This window comes from Oncorhynchus nerka, linkage group LG25, assembly GCF_034236695.1.
Source record: "Oncorhynchus nerka isolate Pitt River linkage group LG25, Oner_Uvic_2.0, whole genome shotgun sequence".
NCBI lineage: Eukaryota > Metazoa > Chordata > Actinopteri > Salmoniformes > Salmonidae > Oncorhynchus > Oncorhynchus nerka.
The window spans coordinates 31,512,432-31,528,892 of NC_088420.1; the positions used below are offsets into that span (position 1 = coordinate 31,512,432).

The window sequence follows — 16,461 nt, forward strand, 5'->3', positions numbered from 1 at the left end:
TGTGGAACTTGTTCAGTTTATGTCTCAGTTGTTGAATATTGTTATGGGTCAGAAGTTTACATACACTAAGTTGACTGTGCCCTTAAACAGCTTGGAAAATTCCATAAAATTATGTCATGGCTTTATAAGCTTCTGACAGGCTCATTTACATAATTTGAGTCAATTGAAGGTGTACCTGAGGATGCATTTCAAGGCCTACCTTCAAACTCAGTGCCTCTTTGCTTGACATCATGGAAAAATCAAAAGAAATCAGCCAAGACCTCAGAAAACAAATTGTAGACCTCCACAAGTCTGGTTCATCCTTGGGAGCAATTTCCAAACGCCTGAAGGTACCACGTTCATCTGTACGAACAATAGTATGCAAGTATAAACACCATGGGACCACGCAGCCGTCATACCGCTCAGGAAGGAGACGCGTTCTGTCTCCTAGAGATGACCAATCGTAGACCAATAAGAAGGCCAACAACAGGAAGCAGAGGTTATTACTTTAATGTGTGTGTGTGTGTGCGCACGCGCACGCGCAGTGGTGTAATGTGGCCTCCCGAGTGGCGGGTGGTCTAAGGCACTGCATCTCAGTGCTAGAGGTGTCACTACAGACCCTGGTTCGATTCCAGGCTGTATCACAACCAGCCTTGATCGGGAGTCCCAAAGGGCGGTGCACAATTGGCCCAGCGTCATTAGGGTTTGGCCAGGGTAGGCCGTCATTGTAAATAAGAATTTGTTCTTAGCTGAGGTTAAATAAAAATACAAAATGTGTAGGGGAACGGGTTTGTCGAGGTACGGTGATTGAGGTAATATGTAGGTGGGGTTAAGTGACTATGCATAGATAATAAACAGAGAGGAGCAGAAGCATATGTGAAGGGTGTAAAAGGAATGTGAATGTGTGTGTTTGTCTATGTGCAGTGGTGTACTTAAGTAAAAAGTACTACTTAAGTCGTTTTTTGGGGGTATCTGTACTTTACTATGAATACCTTTCACAACTTTAACTTTTACTTCACTATATTCCTAAATAATGTACTTTTTACTACATACATTTTGCCTGACACCCAAAAATGCTCATTACATTTTGAATGCTTTGCAGGACAGGAATTTGGTCTAATTCACGCAACTTATCAAGAGAACATCCCTGGGCAACTGCCTCTGATCTGGCAGAATCATTAAACACATGCTTTGTTTTGTAAATTATGCCCCTGGATATCCCTAAATCAAAACACAAAAATGGTGCCCTCTGGTTTGCTTAATATAAGGAATTAGATTTTTTTTTTTATACTTAAGTATATTCAAAACCAAATACTTTTATACTTTTACTCAAGGGGGGGGGTCAGAGGCCGAACAGTTGCCGTACCAAGCATTGATGCAACCAGGATACTCTCAATGGTGCAGCTGTTTTTGAGGATCTGAGGTCCCATGCCAAATATATTCCTGAGGAGGAATAGGTGTTGTCGTGCCCTCTTCATGACTATGATGGTGTGTTCGGATCATGATAGGTCCTTAGTGATGTGGACACCAAGGAACTTGAAGCTGTCGACCCGCTCCACTACAGCCCCGTCGATGTGAACGGGGGCGTGCTCGGCCCTCCTTATCCTGTCGTCCACGATCAGCTTCTTTATCTTGCTCACGTTGGGGGAGGGTTCTTTATGGCAGAGCAGAGAGACAGATGTTCACTCTATACCCATCGATACTTAATACACACACCTCTCTGTGCAGACCAACAGTGAGTTCTCTCGGGACCCCTCCAAGGTTAGCATGAATGGCAGCGTAGACGGACCTGTCACTATAGACTATACATGGGCAGGAGGCAAATAGATGGAAAAGCTATCTGTCTCCCTCCCTCCCTCCCTCTGTATCTCATACCCATTCCTCCTTGTCTTCTGTTTGTGAGTCTGAGAGGGGCTTGTGGAAGTGGGTAAATCAGCATGTCTGATGGATCCAGTGGGAGAGAGGCCTGAGAGGCTCTATGCCTGTAGGCTGCAGACAACTGGCTCTGTTATAGTTATTTTAAATTCTGGTAGAGTCATGAATACTATACTGAACAAAAATATAAACGCAACACATAAAGTGTTGGTCCCATATTTCATGAGATGTAATAAAATATTCCAGAAATTGTCCATACACAGAAACGGCTTATTTCTCTCAAATGTACACATTTGTTTATATCCCTGTTAGTGAGCATTTCTCCTTTGCCAAGATAATCCATCCACCTGACAGGTGTGGCATATCAAGAAGCTGATTAAATAGCATGACCATTACACAGGTGCACCTTGTGCTGGGAACAATAAAAGGCCACTCTAAAATGTGCAATTTTGTCACTAAACACAATCCCACAGATGTCTCAAGTTTTGAGGGAGCGTGAAATTGGCATGCTGACTGCAGGAATGTCCACCAGACCTGTTGCTTGAGAATTTAATGTTAATTTCTCTACCTCCAACATCGTTTCAGAGAATTTGGCAGTACGTCCAACTGGCCTCACAACCGCAGAACACGTGTAGGACCTCCACATCCAGCTTCTTTACCTGTGGGACCGTCTGAGACCAGCTTCCCAGACAGCTGATGAAACTGTGGGTTTGCATAGCCAAAGAATTTCTGCACAAACTGTCAGAAACCGTCTCAGGGAAGCTCATCTGCGTGTGCTTGTCATCCTCACCAGGGTCTTGACCTGACACGCTGGAGAAGTGTGCATTTCACGGCTGAATCCCAGTTTCAACTGTACCGGGCACATGGCAGACAGCTTGCATGGCGTCGTGTGGGCGAGCTGTTTGCTGATGTCAACATTGTGAACAGAGTGCTCCATGGTGGCAGTGGGGTTATGGTATGGGTAGGCATAAGCTACGGAAAAATAACACAATTTAATTTTAACAATGGCAATTTGAATGCACTGTGATGAGATCCTGAGGCCGATTGTCGTGCCATTCACCCGCCGCCATCACCTCATGTTTCAGCATGATAATGCACGGCCCCATGTCACAAGGATCTGTACACAATTCCTGGAAGCTGAAAATGTCCCAGTTCTTCCATGGCCTGTATATTCACCAGACATGTCACCCATTGAGATTGTTTGGGATGCTCCTGATCGGAGAAACTGGCGTGCTACAGTTGCCGCCAATATCCAGCAACTTCGCACAGCCATTGGAGTTGCACAACATTCTACAGGCCACAATTAACAGCCTGATCAACTCTATGCGAAGGAGATGTATCACACTGCATGAGGCAAATGGTGGTCACACCAGATACTGACTGCTTTTCTGATCCACGCCCCTACCTTTTTAAAAAGGTATCTGTGACCAACAAATGCATATCTGTATTCCCAGTCATGCGAAATCCATAGATTAGCCTCATTCATTTATTTAAATGAACTGATTTCCTTATATGAACTGTAACTCAGTAAAATCTTTGAAATTGTTGCATGTTGCGTTTATAATTTTGTTCATTGTAAAAGCCCACCCCTCCACTGCTGACTTCATTTCAATGTCCTCTCCTGAGGCCCAGTGCTGCTGACCCCTCCCACCTCAGCCTTTCTTCCCAGTGTTTCAATCCAATGACTGCCTAGCTTTGAATCAGTATCTCACCTTATGATACCAGCATTGTTACAAATCATCATTGTATTAAACTCAACATGCTCAAGGTTATGTAAGATGTCAGCAGTGATTCAGAACTGAGTTGACCTACTGATGCTGGTTATTCATTTCATTAACAGGCATTTACTGGCTCTTGTGCTGTTAAGTTAATGTAGTGTATAACATGAGTCAGGTGATTCATGCGGTAGCCTACAGAGATCACATGATATAGAGAGGAGCGTAGTTGATTGATTTCATCTTGTGAGGGAAGCATATTTGGTATTCGTCATCTGTTCTTTATGGATACCATAGCAGTGTATTCTAGAATGTGTTGGAGAATCCCACAACCCCTCACCAGAGGGCGGAGACAGGGCAGGGAGAGGACAACTTTATAGATGTTCCAGTCTGTCTGTGTGCAATACAGGCTCTGCATACAGGCATACCAAGAAATGTGTACATGTTTGTGTGTGTGTTATTTATATTGGACAGGACCGGGTGAAGGGATGGTTTCAATGGATCCTTTTTAAATCAGCACTAATGCACGCACACACACACACACACACACACACACACACACACACACACACACACACACACACACACACACACACACACACACACACTAGGGAGACAGTATCTCTGTAGCTAGCCACTCTGCACATTAGCCTCTGATCTCACTCACCGTTAAACCACATTATAGCCCAGTTGGTCAATAATCCTGCTCGGAAGAGTGTAGACGTGCTCATAGACCACACAGATCCCTGGGCGTGCAATGCTTACACTGTGTACAAATACAATCACAGAGACACAAGGGAGAGAAGAACCGAGTGGGAAAGCGAAGCAGAGATTGATAATAAGAAAAAGGGGGAAATGGATTCAGTAGGGAAGTGAGTCTAGCTCCAGCTGTTTTTATGTCCAGGGTTATCGCTAGTAGCATTTCAGACGTTTCCCTCTTTTCTCTATAGACAAGGTCATGCCCTCAATAACCTACTCCGTTAACCTGCACGTCTCTGTGTGTTAGCCGTTCTGTCCAGACTCTTTAACAGACCATTGTAATGAACTCTGGCTTTCTCTCTGTGGGGATGATGTGGACAGGAAGCATCATTCAGAAGGTACTGCAGTTCTCCCTGATCTGCTGACTTTTTAATATTTTTTATTGACAGCTAGATCGTTGAGCAGACCCAACCCCCCTGGTCTGTAACCTCGGCCCCCAGCCTACCCCTCCTCCTGGGTGCCTGGCTGTCACGCCAGTCTGGCTGGTTCATTTCCAGTCCTCCCCCCATGTGCTCTCCGGATGGGCTCTCCCTCCCGCCCGCCTCCTCCAGCCCCTGAGTGGGTTTAATAACAGAGGCTGCTTTGCTCTTTGTGGGGGTCCAGACAATAAGCCTAATGGAGGTGACAGGGAGGGAAGCAGGGCAGGCTACAGCTCTGTGTGGAGCACTCACAAACAGACAGACAGACACACACAAACAGACAGACACTCACAAACAGACAGACACACACAAACAGACAGACACTCACAAATAGACACTTCCAAACAGACAGACTGTAGCATTCGTCGATGGAAGGATCGGACCAAGGTGCAGCGTGGTAGGCGTACCTATTAATTTATTAAATGAACACAGAAAAAATAACAAATACAAAACGTAACGTCTAGTAGGGCTAAACAGCACAGTATCAAAACAAGATCCCACAAACTACAGGTGGGAAAAGGCTGCCTAAGTATGATCCCCAATCAGAGACAACGATAGACAGTTGCCTCTGATTGGGAACCATACCCGACCAGCAAAGAAATAGAAAACATAGATTACCCACCCTAGTCACACCCTGACCTAACCAAATAGAGAATTAAAAGGATCTCTAAGGTCAGGGTGTGACACAGACACTCGTAAACAGACAGACACTCGCAAACAGACAGACAAACACAAACAGACAGACACTTAAACATATATGTTATGAACTCAAACAAAGAAATGTCAACTATACCACACACATGCTTTTCATAACTGGAAATTCATATAGTATAGGAACATATAAATATCTATTTAATACACATGCAGTGAATGCAGAGGGTTTTCGGTCTACTCACCATGTTGGAAGAGATGTTCTGTTGGTGAGCAGATGATTGTTTTCCCTTCATAGTGTTGAGGTCAGGGATCACCACTAGTCTGTCTCATGCCCTCTAGTTGAGCCTGGATATACATCAAATCTCCCTTTTATCCCGCCATACAACAGCCTGTGGCTTTGGTCAAATCAGTTTAATGTTGTCATCCATAAAACCTCTTTGCAGTGACTAGCCTATAGCTCAGTGTGTTAAGGTTAAGTGCCTTGTTGAAGGGCACATCGGCAGTTTTTTCACCGAGTCAGCTCAGGGATTCAAACCAGTAACCTTTTGCTTACTGGCCCTGCTAGGCTAGCGGCCACTGTGTTGAATGTGACTTTATAACGGTATTAAGAGGATCATATACACTGCATCCTTTATGATATATAGTGGTCGTACACCGATCTCCCAACGGTATAACCAAACAGGCAGTAAAATCAGAATGCCAGAGTGGGAAAAGCTCTCTTTTCTTTCTCCATGGCCTCACTGAGGTGTTGATGACTTCCTGTTTTTCACCCTCTCAGCAGACAGTGCTCCTCATAACCACATCAAATGTTATTATTCACATAGGCTGAATACAACTTTACTGTGAAATGCTTTCTTACGAGCCCTTCCCAACGATGCAGAGTTCAATTGTTTTAATGGTAGCACGAGGAATAAAATACACAAGAATTAAGCTATATACAGGGAGTACCAGTACCAGATCATTGTGAAGGGGTACGAGGTATTTGAGGTAGATATGTACATAAAGGCAGTCACTGTAAGATGTCTGTCTGTTGTTCCTCCTCTCGATTTCCTGTCTGTTGCCCTTAGGCATCAGAATAGATGATGATGATGATGGTGGTGATGATAGTAATGAAGAACAGAGTAGCAGCAGTATGTGAAAGTGTGTGTGTACAGTATGTGAAAGTGTGTGTGTACAGTATGTGTGTGTTGTTGAAAAATAGAGAGAATGAACAAATGTGAACGATGATGAAGGCCAGGGATGAAGGGCCGAGGCCCAGCATGATGACTCAATCACGATTTATGACATTGTTTGGATGGCTGACCATCTGTGGGTTATCATAGAGGTCAAACACACCTCATCTGTGGCTTTGTCCGGGGCGGTACGTTCCCACAGAACCCTGGGAGCACGGACACCGTTGGAGGTGTGAAGGATTGGATTGTTTCAGGTGTTCATAAAGAGTTACCAATTTTGATATGTTTTATTGTACTGCTCTGGATTCCTTTTTTACAGGGAAATGGTGTTAATCAGTTCAAAGAGGAGCGACACAGGAGCGCAACCCTGTCATACAGTTTTGAGGTGTGGTGATAAGATTCAAGAATGTGTGAGAAGTTATCTGCATTTTGTGTTAATTTATTGTGCCACGCAAAGGGATGTAAATTAGACGATGGGAGATACTGGGATTTGGAATCTTGGGAGATTTTTTTTCATTGAACCTTTACTTTAACAGGGAAGACATTGAGACTTAGGTCTCTTTTCCAAATGTGCCCTGTATAATACAATATAAATATGCATATAATACACACACAAAAAAAAATATATATATATATATACACACACACACAGTTGAAGTCGGAAGTTTACATACTTTGAGGGCTTTGTGATGGCCACTCCAATACCTTGACTTTGTTGTACTTAAGCCATTTTGCCACAACTTTGGAAGTTTGCTTGGGGTCATTGTCCATTTGGAAGACCCATTTGCGACCAAGTTTTAACTTCCTGACTGATGTCTTGAGACAAATCCACATAATTTTCCAGCCTCATGATGCCATCTATTTTGTGAAGTGCATCAGCCCCTCCTGCAGCAAAGCACCCCCACAACCTGATGCTGCCACCCCCGTGCTTCACGGTTGGGATGGTGTTCTTCGGCTTGCAAGCCTCCCCCTTTTTCCTCCTAACATAACTATGGTCATTATGGCAAAACAGTTCTATTTTTGTTTCATCAGACCAGAGGACATTTCTCCAAAAAGTACGATCTTTGTCCCCATGTGCAGTTGCAAACAGTAGTCTGGCTTTTTTATGGCGGTTTTGGAGCGGTGGCTTCTTCCTTGCTGAGCGGCCTTTCAGGTTATGTCGATATAGGACTTGTTTTACTTTTCGCACCAAAGTACGTTCATCTCAAGGAGACAGAACGCATCTCCTTCCTGAGCGGTATGATGGCTGCGTGGTCCCATGGTGTTTCTACTTGCGTACTATTGTTTGTACAGATGAACGTGGTACCATCAGGCATTTGGAAATTGCTCCCAAGGATGAACCAGACTTGTGGAGGTCTACACTTTATTTTCTGAGGTCTTGGCTGATTTCTTTTGATTTTCCCATGATGTCAAGCAAAGAGGCGCGGAGTTTGAAGGTAGGCCTTGAAATACATCCACAGGTACACCTCTAATTGACTCACATTATGTCAATTAACCTATCAGAAGCTTCTAAAGCCATGACATCATTTTCTGGAATTTTCCAAGCTGTTTAAAGGCACAGTCAACTTAGTATATGTAAACTTCTTATCCACTGGAATTGTGATAGAGTGAATTATAAGTGAAATAATCTGTCTGTAAACAATTGTTGTAAAAATGACTTGTGTCATGCACAAAGTAGATGTCCTAACCGACTTTCCAAAACGATAGTTTGTTAACAAGAAATTTGTGGAATGGTTGAAAATGAGTTTTAATGACTCCAACGTGTATGTAAACTTCTGACTTCAACTCCAACACTCACTATAAAAATATGCAAAAATCAGAAATATAGTGCTGTGAAAAAGTATTTCCCCCTTTCTGATCTTTGCATATTTTTATAGTGAGTGTTATCAGATCGTCAACCAAAACCTAATATTAAATAAAGGGAACCTGCGTTTACAAATAACAAAAAAAATGAATACTTACTTTAATTATTTAAGCTATGCAACACTCAATTCCTCTTTGTGAAAAGGTAATTGCCCCCTTACACTCAATAACTGGTTTTGCCACCTTTAGCTGCAATGACTCCAACCAAATACTTCCTGTAGTTGTTGATCAGTCCCTCACATCACTGTGGAGGACCTTTGGCCCACTCTTGCAGAACTGCTTTAACTCAGTGACAGTTGTGGGTTTTCAAACATGAACTGCTCGTTTCACGTCCTGCCACAAAATCTCAATTGGGATTAGGTCTGGACTTTGACTAGGTTATTACAAATCTTCAAATTTGTTGCTTTTTAGCTATTTTTATGTAGACTTGTTTGTGTGGTTTTAGATTGTCTTGCTGCATGACCCAGCAGCATTAAGTATGTAATTGTTGTGTTATTTGCATTACTGGGCATCTCAAGGCTGGGTTTCCCTTTGTGATCCATTATCGTCTGCAAGCCCTGCAACATCCGTCAGAGGCGGTGTAATAGGATTCCACCTTCCTCCTATATTGTCAATTTTGCATGTTTAATGTCTCGTTGGAGGTCCTAGCGAGCTTTTTTGTATGTGTCCATGTCCGTGTCCCGTTCTTTGTAAGTGGTAGCTCTAGCCTTTAGCCCAGCGAGGATATTCCCTATTATCCAAGGTTTTTGGTTTGGATACGTTCGTATTTAGCAGCAGATACTCTTCCTGGGTTCCAGGAAAATGAAAGCAGTTATACAATTTTAAAACCATTTCCAATACATTCACGACAGATTTCACAACACATTAAGTGTGTGCCCTCAGGCCCGTACTCTACTACCACATATCTACAACACATATAGTATAGCCACTGTGGGGGGGGACGTTGTCTATGCACTTATTGATGAAGCCTGTGACTGATGTGGTAAACTCATCAATGCTATGGGATGGATCCCGGAACATATCTCAGTCTGTACTAGCTTCATCGTATTTCTGTATTGAGCGCTCCACTGATACTTCCTGTTTTGACATTTTGTTTGTTAACAGGAAGCAGGAAAATAAAGTCATAGTCTGATTTGCCTAAGGGAGGGTGAGGGAGGGCTTTGTATGCGTTTCTGTGGGATGAATAAAAGTGGTCTAGAGTTATCAGGGCCCCTAGTGGCACAGGAGACGTGTTGGTAGCATTAGTCTCCGCCCACCAGAGCCACATCTAGACCTCTCCTACATATCTCTGTCTCTCTCTGAGAAACAGGTTCACATAGCACGCCCTTCTCCGCAGTTTAAAAATAACTTAAAATATTCTCTCTTCCGCAGCGAGCATGGCTTGTCATTAGACTTGAGCCCTGAGTGGTTCCTCCCCATGCTGCTACCTGCCTGCTAGCACTAAAAACATGACTATGTCACCAGTGGATGAGTCAGGTGTGTGTGATGATGGATCTAGATTGCCTGGTCTATTTCATCTTAACAGTGGGTACTGAAGCTGTGATTCACCTGCCTGCTATGTAATCTGATTCTGTTTCGCAACCTCTGACCCCTCAGTAGGGGCTGAGAGAGAGTTATGGAAATCCTCACTGTGTCCTTACACCTACCCCTGCAGCCCTGCTCCATCTCTCCATCTCTCAGACTCAGTCTGTCTCCGTCTGTCTATGGGGCAGGTTCTGAAATACTGTTCTCCTGTTGCCAGCAACCTCTGCTCTCAATCAGCACAGGGAAGATGTGAGTGAGAGAGACAGACAGGGAGATGTAGATAGAGGTGGAGTGGAGAGTAGGGAGTGGAAAAGGAGAAGTGGGATAGAGGGCATTGGGAACCGTAACTATGAAAACAGTGTGGAATAGAGACTCAATGTTTTTGGAAATCCTACACTCAGCTCAGATTGTTGACATCATAAAAATTAGTATATAACTTCATAGGATCGCTATGGTTGACATAATATTGGATCTTAATGAATCTCTCACAGAAAAGCCAAAAGAAACATACAGCAGGATAAAGTGAGACCACTGCATTCTATATCAATATGTGTATTTATATAGTAGGGAAATTAAACTTCCTTCTTGAGAGTTGAAAGGTGAGCTTTTTCCTGCTCTGAGCGTTTGAGATTGACGGTTACCACACGGAAAGACAGACGGAGGCATTGGAAAAGATTAGAGTAGATTTAAAACCTGTGTCTCTCCACCTTTCACACTCTAAACTAACTCAATTTAATCCATGTCTTACCTTCAGGTTAGCTGTTGACACCAGAAGGTGACATAATGACAGGATGTGATGCCTTTTAAAAAAAACGGCAGAACATATTTCGATGTATTTTATTATCCATGTTTGGAATGAACTGAGACCCTGGTGCTGCCTTGTCATACAGTATGTGTATTTCTGACATGGCTTCTCTGTCCTGTAGATGTGGATGAGCCTGTGGTCTTTGCCACCAACTCCCTGCAGAGGAGGAAAAAGGGTCTGGCAGGGTTGCGCCCGGCACAGCAGAAAACCAAACCAGGACTGATGATTGGCCATCCCCAGGACTTCCGGCAGATCTCCTCCATCATCGATGTCGACATCCTGCCCGAGACACACCGGCGCGTCCGCCTGCACAAGCACGGTACCCACAAGCCCCTGGGTTTCTATATCCGGGACGGGGTGAGCGTGCGGGTCACGCCTCAGGGAGTGGAGAAGGTGCCTGGTGTCTTTATCTCCCGGCTGGTACGTGGAGGCCTGGCTGAGAGCACAGGCCTGCTGGGGGTTAACGATGAGATCCTGGAGGTCAACGGCATTGACGTGGACAGCAAGTCTCTGGACCAGGTGACAGACATGATGGTGGCCAACAGCCACAACCTGATCGTGACGGTGAAGCCAGCCAACCAGCGCAATAACGTGGTTCTTCGAGGAAGCAAGGTCTCGGTAGGGGGGAACAGCTCCTCTGGATCCATAGGCTCCACCATCTCCCATGACTTGGCCCCCAGCCCCGCCTCTCAAAGTGTCAGTCACTATAGCAACAGTAACAGTGTGGCGGAGGGCGACAGCGACGAGGATGGAGACCTTATCATTGAGAGTGACATCCTGCCATACCTGCCCCACCACTGTGTGTCCAATGGTAATGGCAGCCACAGGGAGTTTCCATTGTCCTCGTCACTGGGGCAACGGCCCCTCCCCCAGAGCATTTTCCTGCCCAGCAGTGGTTCTCTGTCAGACAGCAAGGCCTCTCTGAACTCCCTGACCACTCCTACTCACAACGGCAGCCCCACCAAGACCAGCAGCAGCCAGGAGAGCATGAGAGAGGATGGGAACATCATCACAATGTAAAACCTTGTCATAGTACTAATTTTACTCATGTGTTTAGGAGACATCAACAAGAGAAGACCAAACATGCACAGTTAGTCTCATGAGAAAAACAAGACAAATGACGAACATTAGCTGACCACAAAACAACACTTTTAATTGTTACCTCACTACAGAAAACAACACACAACAATCATGCAGGCAATGATGATGACTTTGCCTTAAAAGTATCCGATGTGTGTTCCATGCAACTAAACGCAGCGGAACTAGCAGCCATCATGTAAGGAACTCAGTGGACAGTGTGGTGTCAATCCTGAGAGCCTACTTACTACAACACACATGATAATGGCTTTCACCATCACCATACTGGAAGTGCCTTATGGCTTTCCGCTCAAATCGCCTTATATTTATCACTTTTATTTGACTTTCTAACAGGACCATCTGTTCAATTGTAGACAGTGTCATTGGGTGTCAGTGAAAAGGGGAATACTGGCAGGAGGAGAAGCAGACAATACTTCACACTCTATCTCACTGTGAGAGTCTGTGAGAGACATGTGATCTATGTGGACACAGTGTTAGAGACAACATGGTATTAGCCTACTTGATCCTGCATTCTGCAATGCTTCAATGTCCATACAGTGTGTTCTCTTCTGGGACTGTGACAATCACTGCCGGTTGTTAGCCTGCTTAGCTAACATACAATAGCTTTTGTTCCTCTGTCCAGAAATCATGAAGTGGGTTCACATACAGCACATCTCGAAACATACATTACCTGTTCCCTCTTCTCAGTTACCACAAAGATGTCATGGCATTATTGTACACACAACACAACAAAGTCAAGTGAGGCTTTTACAATATGTGTGCTTGGATCCAAGGGCCCCTCTGACCTCCACAGGACAGGACTAAACATTTTATTCAGCCCTTGAACATCCTTACTCCCATTTGATACACACAGTTATGGCATATTTGGGGCGGCAGGGTAGCCTAGTGGTTAGAGTGTTTGACTAGTAACCGAAAGGTTGCAAGTTCGAATCCCCGAGCTGACAAGGTACAAATCTGTCGTTCTGCCCCTGAACAGGCAGTTAACCCACTGTTCCTAGGCCGTCATTGAAAATAAGAATTTGTTCTTAACTGACTTGCCTAGTAAAATAAAGGTAAAATTATTATTATTTTTTTAAAATATCATAACCTTCTATAGGAAAATATGGAACACTACTGTTGATCATCATGGTGTTAGTATGGGAAATAGGAGTTATATATGCTCCTCTGTCTCCCCCATGTCGATGTACATCATATTTATTTGACTTTTACATGCAGTAGCGACAAACAACGCCTACGTTTAACTACGTTTACACAATGACGTGGGGAATGGGCTGCGTCATACCAGTATATCTATCCAATTGATTCTGTCTCGGAACCATCTTCAAGAGAACACCACCTTTTTATCGCAACACGGGCAGTTTTCTCCTTTAATGTACTCCACAGCCACCAAGCATGTTCTTCATCTAAAACGTAGTCAGATGGTTTGACTTCATGTTCGTATAGGTCACTCGTTGACTGGAGTTACAGAGGTCCCAGGATGAAACATTAGACCCGGGAGAATTTCCCTGGCAGACTTGCTGTCTTGCTTTTAAAGAAGTCAATTCCATTTTGCTTCAGGACGAAGTTTCTCTCCCCTGAAAATTTGACAAAGAGTAAACACAACAGAAATAACATGGAGTGCTGTTGCTCCAGAAGGTCACGGCCTCTCATAGACCCAGCTGTCTTCAGGCCCACTTGTGACTGCCATGTTGTTGTGTAAAATAAGGAAATTCCTTTCATGTTTAAAAAGCCTACAACTCTGCACATTGGGACCTTGTTCATACACTTTACTCCATTCTTGATATCTACACCTGAGGGGCATGGCGAGGGAAGGAGGAGAGATTTCCTCTTAATTTGAAGGCCAAGAGTATCATCTTGCAGTGAGAGCTGTGAGGCAGACAGTCTCAAAACTCCAAGCTTATTGTTGTTGCTTCTTACCCTCACTGCACCCGAACACAAGGGCCCCCTGACTCTCTGTTAGTACTGGACTGGAGGGAGAGCTGCCGGCCCTCACAGCTTCCAATGCCCAAGACCTTCAGGCTGGTTGGTGGGCAGTGTCTGGAGTGATCCAGAGACAGAAGGAGCATCAGATGACCTACCACAACAGAGGGATAATATTGTGTTTTACATGGACATGATGTATTTGTAGGTCATCTCTTTCACTCTGGAACCAGCTGGAATAACACATACATTCAATAACTCTCCATATCTTGACTTAGATGATTGAATTGACCAATAAGACAGAACAAAACCAGCAGAGCATGAGGACCTCCTGTGGCCTGGTTGTTATTGTTTTACTAGAGCTGCAGTTGTATCCAGGTAGCATGATACATTCATTAACCTGATAATTATGTTGCTCACTTTAATATGGGGAGGGACAATTATTTATTCAAAGAGGAAAGAGGCCATCATAAGATCACAGGTGTCCAACTCATTCCACGGAGGGCCGAGTGCCTGCGTGTTTTTCACTCCTTTCTTCTACTTAGTTGATGAATTAAGGTCACTAATTAGTAGAGTTCCCTACACCTGGTTGTCTAGGGCTTAATTTAAAGGAAAACACAAAAACCTTCAGACACTAGGCCCTCCATGGAATGAGTTTGACACCCCTGTTGTAGAACATACAGCAGAATCACCTGTCTTCACAGATACAGTATATTGTCTTTTAATTTACTTATAGGAAACTGCTATCATCTATAACAGAAAAGCTACCACATACTGTACTGAATCATTTTTTCATGTATGTAATTATGAAACTATAAATACAAATGACAAATTATATAAGCAAGGGATTTTTTGATTAACTGGGAGATTTTTTGTAAAATAACATTTTATAAATGTGTAAAATATGGAGAGTATTTTTCTTATTCTTGTACATTTATTTGTATATGAGGATCCTGGAGAGGACATTTCTATTTCTTTGAGTACCGGGAACCAAACGGAGGAACAGCGTGTTTATATGAATCTAATGGGTCAGGGTGTACAATACTGTGAATGTGGTATAGAGATATGCTGATTATGAAATTACATATTATTATAAAATATTATAAAAAATACTCCCATGTTGTTTTTTTGTGGTCACATAGGACTAATTCACTCTGAATTCTTTACCTGTGGTCTTGCCTGACCTCTCTCATTCTCTCCCTCTCTCATTCTCTCCCTCTCTCATTCTCTCTCTCTCTCATTCTCTCTCTCTCTCATTCTCTCCCTCTCTCATTCTCTCCTCTCTCATTCTCTCCCTCTCTCATTCTCTCTCTCTCTCATTCTCTCTCTCTCTCATTCTCTCCCTCTCTCATTCTCTCCCTCTCTCATTCTCTCTCTCTCTCATTCTCTCCCTCTCTCATTCTCTCCCTCTCTCATTCTATCTCTCTCTCATTCTCTCTCTCTCTCATTCTCTCTCTCTCTCATTCTCCCGCTCTCATTCTCCCTCTCTCATTCTCTCCCTTTCTCATTCTCCCTCTCTCATTCTCTCTCTCTCTCATTCTCTCCCTCTCTCATTCTCCCTCTCTCATATTCTCTCCCTCTCTCATTCTCTCATTCTCTCTCTCTCATTCTCTCCCTCTCTCATTCTCCCTCTCTCATTCTCTCTCTCTCATTCTCTCTCTCGTGCTTCTTACAAAGGTGATTTTGTGTCCCTTTATGATAACATTCCAAAGGCTGTTAACCAAATGGAGTCACACTACTACCACTGTCACTAACACCACGACCCCTACCAAAACAAACCCCCAGCAACCCCTCCAGGTTATTCATTATGGAGGATATAATAGTGTCCCTCTCACAGACATTTAATTTCCTGTGACATATTATTTCAGTCATTTCCTATGCTTATTCATTTCTGTTTGAGCTGCAGTTAGCACTCACAAGGGCAAAAAGGATACTGCCATCCTTTTGGTTTTGCAATCATTCATGCATCATTCTGGACATTACAGTATACATTCAAATCTGAGACACTAAAATGTCCCCGACGGAATAATGAATGTCTGTATCTTTGTGTTAAAATGTTTATTCAAGAAGCAATGATACAGTATGTGTCTTTGTCCCTTTTAAATGAAGGCATTTGTTTTGATCCCCCATGTCAACTCTCATTCTCTCTCTCTCTCTCAAAGCAACTTAAATAGATAATAAACAAAAGTGAGATGTAAAAAATGAACAGTAAACATTACACTCACAAACGTTCCAAAACAATAGACATTTCAAATGTCATAGTATGCCTACATACAGTGTTGTAATGATGTGCAAATAGTTCAAGCACAAAATATTTAAATATAGATTGTATTTACAATGGTGTTTGTTCTCCACTGGTTGCCCTTTTCTTGTGGCAACAGGTCACAAATATTGCTGCTGTGATGGCACACTGTGGTATTTCACCCAATAGATATGGGAGTTTATCAAAATTGGATTTGTTTTCAAATTCTTTGTGGGTCTGTGTAATCTAAGGGAAATATGTGTCTCTAATATGGTTATACATTTGTCAGGAGGTTAGGAAGTACAGCTCAGTTTCCACCTCATTTTGTGGGTGGTGTACACATAGCTTGTCTTCTCTTGAGAGCCAGGTCTGCCTAGAGCAGCCTTTCTCAATAGCAAGGCTATGCTCCCCGAGTCTACATAGTCAAAGCTTTGCT

At 43.4% G+C, this 16,461-nt stretch overlaps 1 protein-coding gene across 1 annotated transcript in view; it reads left to right on the forward strand.

Moving 5' to 3' along the window:
* pard6a (par-6 family cell polarity regulator alpha) overlaps nt 1–15,208 on the forward strand; it is a 36,349-nt gene extending 21,141 nt beyond the window's left edge. The window contains exon 3 of the mRNA XM_029634213.2: nt 10,887–15,208. Within this exon, the coding sequence (XP_029490073.1) occupies nt 10,887–11,785 (899 nt within the window). The 3' untranslated portion in view covers nt 11,786–15,208. The remainder of the gene's footprint in view (nt 1–10,886) is intronic.
* Nucleotides 15,209–16,461: the final 1,253 nt, after the last annotated feature.